This window comes from Acipenser ruthenus, chromosome 1, assembly GCF_902713425.1.
Source record: "Acipenser ruthenus chromosome 1, fAciRut3.2 maternal haplotype, whole genome shotgun sequence".
Lineage (NCBI taxonomy): Eukaryota > Metazoa > Chordata > Actinopteri > Acipenseriformes > Acipenseridae > Acipenser > Acipenser ruthenus.
In genome coordinates this window covers 77,281,940-77,294,241 of record NC_081189.1, presented here as the reverse complement: position 1 = coordinate 77,294,241, position 12,302 = coordinate 77,281,940, and the positions used below count along the sequence as shown (strand labels likewise).

At 34.8% G+C, this 12,302-nt stretch overlaps 1 protein-coding gene across 13 annotated transcripts in view; it reads right to left on the bottom strand.

Moving 5' to 3' along the window:
- The window catches only part of LOC117420856 (nuclear factor 1 B-type), a 154,212-nt gene that overhangs the window by 12,033 nt on the left and 129,877 nt on the right, over window positions 1–12,302 (bottom strand). For 7 of the 13 annotated variants that reach the window (XM_059030068.1, XM_059030084.1, XM_059030062.1 and 4 more), the window contains 3 exons: window positions 11,641–11,803; window positions 10,341–10,423; window positions 860–948 (listed from right to left, as the gene is read on the bottom strand). In XM_059030068.1, the coding sequence (XP_058886051.1) occupies window positions 860–948; window positions 10,341–10,423; window positions 11,641–11,803 (335 nt within the window). The remainder of the gene's footprint in view (window positions 1–859; window positions 949–10,340; window positions 10,424–11,640; window positions 11,804–12,302) is intronic. The other 6 variants (XM_059030081.1, XM_059030076.1, XM_034034555.3 and 3 more) reach the window with 3 other exon arrangements.

The window sequence follows — 12,302 nt, the reverse complement described above, 5'->3', positions numbered from 1 at the left end:
TGCCACACATAGCAATAAGAAAATCTCAATCATGAGAAAAAAGTATATTCTCAGATGAAAATTATCCCCTACACAAGATAGTATCAGTTTGATCATATGTATTATTAAATCATAATTCAGTTGAGCCTGCCATCATTTTAACTAATGTTTTTTTTTTTCTTTTTAATATGCAGCAGATTTTTTTTTTTTATATTGAAATAACATTGAAATTAGAGGCCTTTTTCCATAGAAATGTGAAAGCTACTCCATCTTCATCTTGTCAATGCTATTTGCAAAATAAAAAAAAAAAAAAAAAAAAAATGACTATTTATTTTTTCAGGAACCAGAATCAAGACAAAAACAGATGTTTGCATGCAAGTGATTTAAAAAAGAAAAAAATAGAAAAAAGAAATCTATTGGTTGTTATTTTTGTCTTATAATGTATATTGTTGACATTAATGATGACAAAATGTCAAACAAACAAACAGGTTGCAAAATGGTTATAGAAATTATAACAACAGTAAAAAGAAAAGGTGAAGAAGAAAACATTACAAGTATCAACATGAAAGGTGGAATTGGCAAACCTAATCCTCAGCACAGATGCTAGAGACTGCATTTGACATCATCAGTATGACTAAAAACATATTTACATGAATCAATCAATCAATCAATCAATCTTTATTTTATATAGCATCTTTCATAGTGGACCACCATGATTGTAATACTCTGGTGAACTTTGTAAACAGGGTTAAGTGCATATTCAGATGATATTATACATATTGGGTACATTTTTGAAATACATCCAATTGGGGCCAGCCAAAGCAGATATAGCGTGTAATTTATATATGTAGCAGAGATTTGGAAATAATTAAAATGTTACCTTTGCCAAGTAATTCCCAATGTATCCTCACTGGCACTGGGGTATAAATGCCTGCCGTTTGAATTCATGGTCCAGTCACAAATCCTCAGCTGTCAATTGAAACCTAGCAGTCAGATATGGGTCGAGCAGAACTATACTTTTTTTTTTTTCTAAATCAAGCATGCAAATGAATTGTTTTGTTTCATACAAAATTCTTATTATGGTTCATGTAAAGATAGTTTTGCAATTTACATTAACATTACTATAATTCAATTACATCACACTGATTTGTATTGTTAAAATTTAAAATAATGTATATTATATGGAGCATGCATTCACATTAGTAATTATTAACTCACCTGAAACAAAATAAATGTTAGTGCACAACAGTCACATTAAAATAAATCATTCAAGGCTATTTGTTTCTGCCTATGTCATTGTTAAAATCATGCTTTTTTTGTAACTGTACACATGCATCTTGTGAAAAATCATGTATTAGTTCTGTTAGAATACTAAATGTCATCCAAAGTGCTGCCACAGCCTTACATCAAAGGATGCTGACTATCTTGTTAATCTTATTATTTGCATCAATATTTCAAAAGGCACTGCAGCTTCATGGCAAGGATCTGTTTGCAACCATGAGAAATCCTCCCAACTATGAATCATGTGTCCACTTTTCCTCTGAAATGTTCCTGTAACTCTATACAGCTGTTTGTTTAACAGCTGACCCAGGGTAAGCAGATTTATGGAAAATATGTATTATTTATATTTTATGTTTAAAGAAATTAAGTGTATCTCTGACTTTTAGCCTGGCACAGTTACTTAACAGATCTTAATGCATCTTAGGGGTTGAAATCTCTCCCTGTGCTATGGTGACATTCAATCAAACTACACAAAGGCCCTTTTTGAAAAGAAAAAAAAAGCGTATTGATTTTTAGCAACCCCTTGTGCCCAGTTTGTTTCTGCAGTGGTGTAACTGCGACATGTCCACCTATGTTTGGAAGTTTGATTGAATATCATCATAAAGCGTCACTTTTATTTTTACTGGACCGACCCCGGAGTGTGGTGGCAGTCAGTTAAACCCTGTAGTTAAACTTATGGACTACAATCACGCAAAGCAGGGGGTTGGCTTTGTTCCAAGATGGAGTTAGTGGTTAAAAAAGATTCTTTACCCCCAGGGGGGCAAGTTATGTATCTTTTTCCAACCAGTGGTCTATTTATTTCAGCAAAAAAGAGACAATAGCATAGATTTTCTTGTTCTAAAATGGTGGCAGTCTAAATACTGGGGTGTCCAAAGCTGGCCCTTCCACTCCTGGTCTTGTTCTAAGTTGTTTAATTGAACAAATTAAACCTCCATCCAGACACTGAAGTAGTTAATGATCTCATTGTAGCTGTTAAACCTGGAGTGGCATAGCCCTCCAGCACTGGGATTGGACACCCCTGCACTAAAAGAAGGGGATTGTGTTCCAAATAACCTCTTTAGCAGTGTGTGTGAGCCTGGTTTGCTAATTTCAATTGTTTTTTACTTTTTTTAATATTGAACCCTTCATCAGCAGCAAGGCATGCAAATGCACCCCAGCATGTAAACTCTTTGAAGATACCAGGATATCTATGTGATTAAATGATTACTGATTACCTTTATTTTGATACTAAGCCTGTCCTTGTCCATCCAGGGAAGCACGAGTAGCCTAATTCTTGTCATGGTAAATTTTTGGGGTGTCTTTCACGCCTATCCCCCTTTTGAGGGTTGCAAAAAATACGAATGTTTCACATATTTCAATCACAGCTCCTGTTTAATGGCTTAAGACTTCCAAACAACGTTTATTCAAATAAGATTCGATGAAATAATAATATAAACCCGTTTTGTGTTGTTTTTTGCTTTAAATTGATAAGTTAACCGTGTTTCTGTATGTGGAGTGCATTTGCACCCCTTTCCGCCTTCTATTATTGCCGCTGACGAAGGGTTAAATGGTGGCCTTATTTAGATCAGGCTCTTTTGTGTTGATGTTTTATTTTATATATAGTGCTACAATATAGCAATGCAAAACAACACACTGAAATAAAAATATAAACAAAAAGAAATGCTGGCTGCCCACTGTATTCAAAAATCAACATCTGAAACCAGAAACTGTTCAAATGAACAAAATGTACAAAAGGATTGAACCACATCATCGCACTCAAAACAGAGGTGAGAAACACCTACGGACTATGAGCAAATATAGTCCATTACAAAATCTGGGATGAAGCTTAGATCAGCGTTTTTGCACGTATTATTTTCAACTCCAGAGCGAACTCATTTCTGCCATTGGCAGATCCCAGCTGTAGTTAAACCAAGAGGGGAAAGAAGAACTCCTTGCAGGGAAACTGTTTATAAAGAACAGTCCAGTATGCTATCATCCAGTCTTCACCAGACTACTACTGGGAATATATGTTTGTATTGGAGCTGAATACAGTTACATTCTTTCAGTGCAGCATTAACTAAAAACTGGTCTCATAAAAAATTACTGTAGTTCATGTGGATTGGAAAAAGAGGCAAAATAACAAAAGGAAGGAACACCAGTCACAGTTTGAAATAGGAAATAGTTTGCTGCACTGCAGAGTTCTCAGCTGAAGTTGTTTTATTGGCTATCTGATCAGCTGTGAACAAACACTGTTCCAGCTCAGAATCTTTAGATTGTTTTGAGAAAACAGGAAACAACTTTTCTAACAGTTGTCCAGCTTTTCAGTACTTCAGAGGAACTATTTAGGCACAGCTGTACAGCAGGGGTATGTGAATGCAGAAAAGAATAAAATAAAACAGAACTCATATTTATCACTGCAAGTGACAACGGGGTTATGACAACAGGGTTAACTTCAAGACTAAAGTCTGATTTAGTCAGTAAGCTCAATGAGGTTTATATTTTGCAATGTGCATTAATAAATTACTGTTACACAGTACAACTATGCCTGTCATGAAGCACTTTCCTGGGAACTACACAATCTGAGCCACAGATCGTAAAATATTCGAAGGATTGCAAATGTTTTATTGGTACAGTACATTTTCATGTGGTACAGTGAATACATATAACCTTAGTGACTATTCAAATTAACTCTGGTTTCTCAGATACTATTAACTATCACCTTACAGTATTACTATTGCATAAATTGGTCATATTAAATCGGGGCAGCAGTGTGGAGTAGTGGTTAGGGCTCTGGACTCTTGACCGGAGGGTCGTGGGTTCAATCCCAAGTGGGGGACACTGCTGTTGTACCCTTGAGCAAGGTACTTTACCTAGATTGCTCCAGTAAAAACCCAACTGTATAAATGGGTAATTGTATGTAAAAATAATGTGATATCTTGTTACAATTGTAAGTCGCCCTGGATAAGGGCGTCAGATAAGAAATAAATAATAATAATAATAATACTTCTAATGTATGCTATGTATGTCAAACTGAACAAAAGGGTCCTCGTAAAAAAATATTAAATGTGTTTACTAGTTCTCAAAAGTTAGAAAGATATTTAATTAAATAAATACTGTGTCCTAGGTTTATTTTGTTTGGATAAGGAATAGTGTGGGGGGGGGGGTGCATTACAGGAAAAAGCCAGTGCATTCCAACATTTGTATACTGTCAATGTTTTGACTGAAACTTCCTCTAATTGCATCTCCTCAGCAGCTAGAACATGTGAATGGTGACCTCTTGTCCATTTACATACCTTTGTGGTAGTCATGTGATTTGCATTCACATCAAGCTGCCGGTTACGACATGAGACACAATAAGAACAGCCCGTGCTGAGAGCCTACTTCCTGACTGGACTGTCAAGCGTCTATTTATGTTCCTTTCAGTCTATCAACTATCCAGATCCCCTCATGGGTTTTAAAGTTTTTCAAAAGGGTAGTACGGTAATTAAAACAATGACTATTCAGTACTTTTGTACAGAAAGCAAATTAGACTACTATACAAAGCACATCCTTAGCCTTCAACTAAAAGATGGAACTCTCCACAGAAACATAATGCAATGCTTCAGCTCCAGATAACCGGATATCCACTTACATCTATGGGACAATTTTACACAATGCACTTTTTTTTAAATGTAGTTTTTTTTTTATTTTATTATAGTTATTATTGTAAAGCAGAAGACAAGTAGTGGTATTTTCAAAGCTTTTTATGTTTTAAGAGTAACTGGCAAAAGAAAATTGGGTAAAGTAAACGCCAAAGTCTAATTTAAGGGCTTTAAAATATCCTTACTATTTGGTTAATTTAGTAAAAATTACAAAAAAGTTTTCATACTAGAAAGCCGCTCTTTGGATTTATAAAAAAAAAAAAATTAGGGCTTTTTATATTTCATGTATATAGATCAACTCTTTGGAATTAATATCAGTCTATCCATTTCCTCTATAAGAGATGCAAAGAGCACCAGTTTGTAATGTGTGCCCCTTTATGGGATTTAGTGGCAAGCATCATTACACAGCCTCACGCCCAAATACACAGACCGCAGTAAATGGAGTGTGCAGAGTTCATACTGTTGTGTTATTTGCTGCCAGAAGTTTCAAAAGGTTCTGCAGTTACTCAGTCTACAGCCCAATGCCAGCTCACACATGTTGCCATGTTCATATTGTAAAACCACAGATACACTCTTACCAAGCCAAGACTTTCTTCACACAAAAGCCTGTTTCTCTTAAAAAAAAAGATTGAAAGTACCACTTGTAACAGATGAGACAAAATGGCAATTTGCTCTATGTTTTTAATGAATTTGCCATCTGCTTCATTCTGTTTGGAGCCATATTTTGAGGTAGTATGGTACACCCATTCTTTCTATGCCAGACATTTTAATCAAAGATTGGATACTACAAATGTATGCAGTAAGCAGATTATCAATCACTCGTTAACATAAAAGCAAATAATATTTAATCATTTCAAAGACTGGCATGTATCTGCTTTCTAAAAAGAAGGATTACCAAGGCTGGAAGATAAACATACCACAAAGACAGCTGATGAGCTTTCATTATAGTACTGTACTTCCAAGTCTCAGTTGACTTGGTTTAGAAAGCTTAGCAGATGCCTTCACTGGAACATGCTGCCTAGTGTTTTTTTACTATCCAAACTCCACTGCCTATACAAAGTCCAGCTTTATTATAATCAGTCTTGTTTTTGAGAACTTTGGACATCTGCTAAACCCTCTCATATTCACAACTGTAACTTTTTCCTTAATTTCTTCCATGCCTTTCTTTTCCACTACAATAAAGTTACATATTTTTTATACACCAGAGATATTTCTGGGGCATACTGTATATGTATATATATATATATATATATATATATATATATATATATATACTCAAATTAACCCTGCAGCATTTATTTTAAATTGCCTAAAAGACATGTAGCTTGTAGCATGAACCAAGGGCAGCGTTTATTGTAAGTACAGTTTTCAAGGGCGGCGACCTTTTTTCATGATGGCATTTATTGGAAGGAAATATTCGATCCAGATATCATCCATTGCACAAAGCGAGGAGAAGCAGCAGAATGTGCACGGGAATTGCTTCTTCACATTAATACCGGTACTCCTGAAGGTGACGCAAACTAAGAGAATCTAACTATCCACTGAGACGAGGAAAGTGAAGAGGAAGACAATGATACAGAAGAAGTTGTGTTTGACTTGGTGAGTTTGTAAACTTTTACCGTTTTTCTTTTGAATAACATTAATCCAATATGGTAAAATCTGTGTCATGTTTACTTGTTTATTGTTGAGTCCAGTGTTTATTCGAGGGTGGCATCCATTACAAATCTGGTAACTGAGTGCAGTGTTTATTCAAGGGCGCCATTAATTTGAGGATAGACTGTATATGAAGTTTATTAAACCAAAGAAATGTGTACCCCGTATTTTATTTTAGTTATAATGATATGAAGAGGCTAAAATAAGTCTACATACTGTACCAGCATATGTCACAGCTCACAGCTCATGTTAACAACTCTATTCCGTTTCCTGTGTATGTTCTGCAGAGCTTGTGCTAGCTACTATGTGCATCGCTCCACAGTATAGTTGATCCGGAGTTTCAATTCAGGATTGAATCACGCCTTCTTGTTTAGTATTAAAGCTCTTTAAGAAGTTACTTTAACCATTCCTCACTTTACACTTCAGATTGCAGATGAATACATTTTGCATTATTTGTATTAAATGGTACAGGCACACTTAGTTTTACCATCCTTTAAAACTTAATTTTATCTGGTTTAATCTTAGTGATATGAATTGGCATAGATGTTCAGGTCTTACTGAACTCTGTAGACTATTAAAAACTCTTAGGTTAGATCAATGAGGAGTCATATAAACAGGAAGAGTCAAAGAAGGTCTTAATTTGGGCCATAGTGTGGCCGTTTTACATTTTTTTGTCTGTGTTAAGCTTATACTTTACCAAGCTGTACTTAATAATAAAAAGTTTCTTTTTTGCATCTAAAGCTTTCAACCAAACCGTAATTCATACACACCATACTTTATCCCCCTTAATGAACAAAAGGCACTCAGCACCAGTGTAAGAATGAACATGTCAATACATCTCATAACCTGGGGAAATAAATCTTAAGAACACTGTAACAATAAAGGAAAGAACGTATTGGTGACATTATTTATTCCTCCCAGTCACTCTATATAAAAGCATACAAACAATGTTTAAGTAACCTCCCCATTGGGCAAATCATGCTTTCTAATTCCAAGAAACTCTTGACTAATATAAAAATGATTAATGGTCTTTTTACATTTAGTAAATGTCCTGCTTTTTCATCCAGTCTTCTGTTTTTTTTTTTTTGTTTTTTTTTAAGTAAGCACCTCTCCCTTGGGGAATTTCCTTTCTCATAAGCTTTTATAAAAAACAAAGCACACTAAATCAATCATATTTATATAGAGATATAAATAAAAAAGAAATTGAAAGTTTTTTTTTTAGAGGAACACAAAAGGTTGGAGTAAATCTGCAGATTTACTCCAATTTAGGCAAATAAAGGTCAGAACTGTCTGATTGTGTTTAATGTGTAATGTATTTGGCACAGACAGTGCTATTATTTTTAATTTGGCATTCTGAAACCTCCTGTATGTACAAATGTATAATAAATATCCTAAGAGACTACATGTTTGAAACCATGACTGTACTTCTGAAATAAGACGTGTCATTATCATGAAAAAACAGATCACGATCATGATTTACACCCAAGATCTGTCCGACATCCTGACTGTTGTGGCAAACAGTGCTAACTTATAACTATGTTTCATCACAGTTAGATGAGCCATTCTCTACATGTAAGACATACGTATACAAAGAAAGACGCCTGTCTATGCTTATGTTATATTGTCGGTAAAGGATAGATAAGTACCATTTAATTTGATATATCCAGTACAGTTTGAGCCTACTTTGTGGTGAAAGTATATTTTATAGCTAAGCACTTCACAAACAAGCTTTCCTTTTACAATTTCTTGGCAAGCTTGATATTTTTAAAACACAAGCTGGTGACATTCAAAACTGATTTTTTCAGCAATTAAACTTGACACAAAGGGATTTACAAGATATAATAGCTAATTTAAAGTATTAATTAGCCTTCTTCAGATGGGGAGAAAGAAGTTCGTTATCAATTGACTGGTGAAAATGAAATATTACAAATTAGCACCTGAGGTCATCACCTATATATATATATATATATGATTTCTGATTATGTAGGGATTATGTGTGCTAAGTTCTTATTGCACCATCAATAATAATATTATTATTGATAAAGGCATTAAACATATTATACATTTCATAAACAAATACATTCAAAAGTTACTGGAGTCTTTTTTAGTGCTATTAACATCATCATATCTTGATACCACCATCATAAATCTTGCAAACCTGCTCTATAGCATCTACCACAGTTCTGTTGTCTTCAGTGGGGTCTTTCTTTTTAGAATTTAAAATCTACAGACATACCAATATAAAATATCCACATGCAACTGAAACATCTAAGAATCAGTATTTCTACACATTTTACCATACTCTACTTACTTCATGTAGTACAATAAATAAACAGCGCTTATAATTATATTGTGGTAGGATGGGACTGAAAAAACACCAATTATTATTTTGTATTTACACAGCCATGTGCAGATGTAATCAATTAGTACTCACTGAAAAAAAAACAAAAAACTGCGACTTCATCAGCCGTCATTATTTATAAACATGACTTTTTGTTTATTTTGCACAACACTGCACGCTTTGTGGCCCTTTTACACTACACAACCCGGGGCTATACAACACATTACCAAGTTCCATATGAGAAACTTGAGATATTCAAAACTAATGCTTATGCTTATGCAAAACAACAAGACAAACTGGAAAACCAAAAAGTTAAGGTTTCTTTGCTGGCACTTGTTCAAAACAGATTCAGATAAATTAAGTGTGTAATATCCTTTGATCTCCATTTTATATAATAGTTGTTGTTATAGCTTCTAAAATATTAGGAGTAGCATAACATATGATCTTCTGTTTTCTACTTTTCTCTGACCTCACATAATTGTATTTGGAATGCAATTTTCTAAAGGCAAACACATCGTTAATAAAAAAGTTTTTAAAAAGGTCCTTGCGACCAGCTCACAGTTAACTACACCGTTAAAGACATGAAATAACACTAGATATAATATACTGTAATCACCTCTGTATACAAGGCATGCTATTGAATCCCAAGTGAAGAGCTCTATACTGCATTTTAGCTTGATCAATTTTCACTTAAAATACTATTTAGCAGCAAGTGCAAAGGAAAAAAGCAATGTTCCTTAAAAGAAATAAAACATGTATGGTATAAAAGTAGAAAGAACCTTCTCCTACCTGCAACTAATGTTTAATGCAACTAATGTGTTTCATGCGGATGTATCCTGTAGATTGTTTAAAAGATTGTATTACATTCAGAAAGTGTGCCTTTGCCATTGCACTTGTTGCTAAATAATCACCCAGCCTAAAAAAACATGCATATAATCAGTTTTATCTCAAAAGCTACAGCTGAGATCGTTCAAATGCATAAAGACTTGTCTACTCATAAAAACAGATTCTCTGGTGCCACTGGCAGATCAGGTGGATGTGTCAAAACTGTGGCGGCATCATATGTTGCAGATTAGGAGGAATGGTTAACCCAGCAGGTGAGTGCCTCAGAAAACCCAGCAAAGGTTGTTAAATCACTGCTTGCTTATCTTTAAGTATTGTTAAGAGTGCTTGTAACGTCATCTAAAATTATGCACTCTGGTCAAACTATTAGACCTTAGTGAAGGCTAATTTACTGAAGATGCATTGGTTAATAAAAAGCTAAGATCCCTTGGGATGGAAGACTTGCAGAGGTATTCATTAAACATAAGGCTTTGTGACCACAGCTGTCACTGAAACTAAAGGTATGCAGGTACCAGTAATAATGGGGAAGAGCTGTTCCTTTGCATGTAACTTAAACTGTAGTTTAGAGTGAAGTTGCACACTGTTGGGATAATACATATGAAAGGAAAGAGCTGCATGCTCACCTGTTGCTGGTGTAAGAAGGCTGGGTCCCTTGAGCTCAGTCCCACGAACCTGTTTGAAGTGGGTGTGCCTGGGGCTGTGTAGGCTAGTACAGCATAAAACAAGTAGTCAGTTTAGAAAACACATCTAAAATATACACTATAAAACATTGCCTAATTTCTAGGAGCTTTACATTTGCAAACAAGTTTAAAAATCAAGCCAAATTATTATTTTTCTTGAAGACATAAACGTCCGGGACTATATTTAGAATAAAGATATCATAGAAAGCATGTTGTAAACAGGGAGAAACTGGGCTAAGAATTGCAGTAGGAATCCTTCAGTGGATCTAATGTATAACCTTTAAAAGTTACTTTTACAAAAGGGCTTCTTAAAGCAGTGCTGAACTTCAAAATGCATACGTAATCATTCATAAAATGTGGGCAGACTTTGTATAAAGGATTTGAGAAGTTCTCAGAAAATGACTTTGAATGTGTCATGTATTGTTCAAATAAGCCAATCACTAACAAATCCCTGTTTTTATTGCTTTGTAAACTGAATGCAAATTACATATCTATGAGATTTTTGTACATGTTGGGACAAATTTAATCTTGATGCATTTTAATTTATGACGATGGTGTCATATGCAGTATTAAACGTGTTTGGAATAAATATCCCAAGGCAAAGACTCCTGTTTTGCTTTATAACACCTGCATGAACTACGTTTTCTAAGGTGATGTGTCTGACTTACATACATTAAATGAAATGTTTTATAAAGATGTTCAATCTTGGACAGAAAGTAAAAGTGATCAAAGGTTTAACACCCTCAGCAGAAAGAGAAAAATACAAAAAAAAAATTCCAAACCAAATCAAAGGATACCATCTGCCCTGTGTTGTGAGTCCCTGTCAAAACGCTGCTGTTTTAATACAGTGTCTCAACAGTGAATGGTGGTCATATCAAGCAGTAACACTTTTTGGTCATGGATATAGTGGAGTCTCTTCAACTATTCTAAATAAAAAACGGTCCTTTGTTTAAAAAAACAGAGTAGCAGACATATTTGATTAAAGTTCCCTGGAATTGGTTTGATGATCCTTATGAGTGACAGGACATGCTTTTAAGAGTAAATGATAGGGAAAAAAAATAGTTCAAAATGATAGTGAGGTTTGACTAATGCATCTTTTCTGTGCAAAAAGAAGAGATTTCCACTTCCATAAAATGTCTATGGCCTTTTTGTTTTGTAAGGCTGAAAGCGAATGAAGAACAGGACCTCTAGTACTCTATATAAGGAACAGCTGAGTTCCTGGTGGTCAGGCAGTAGTACTTACTGGCTGTGGTGGGTGAAGCTGCCTCACCTTCTGTCGATGTAGTGATGGGTTTAGTGTCTGGCATGGACAAGGTGACGGGTCGCACTGAGCCATGGTGTGGAGACGGTGCCAACACCTGGGTGAAATGGCCTGGCACTTTCCCCACAACTTGACCACTGCTAGGCTGTAAAAACAGAAAACACAAAGGTGTTGAGGAAAAAAAAAACAAGCAACCATTAACACCATGCATTTCAAAAATATATAAGTAAAATAAAACAGCAAAATATTACTGTTCAGTGCATATAAAACTGCTAAGGGGTGAATTCAGTTGATCTAAGCAGATTTAAATATTGCCGTCCTTTAAATCAATAAGAAAGACCAAGCTGTTTTAAAATGTTTTGCAAACAGATGTTTGATTTACATTTATTCGGGGGACAGAATTTATATTACCTCAGTGGTATTATTTAAAAAATAAATGAAAAAAATAATGAGGCTTTAACCCTTTGCTGCCCAGTGTCCAATATATTTGTAATATGCACTAAGTAGGTATGGAAACATAACCTGGGCAGTAAAGGGTTAAAACAAAAGCTTCATACAATTACAAATACAATTCCTTAATTTCGATCACATAAACCAGTGCACATCAGATAAATTGCAAAGGCAATGTCATTTTCTATAACAGT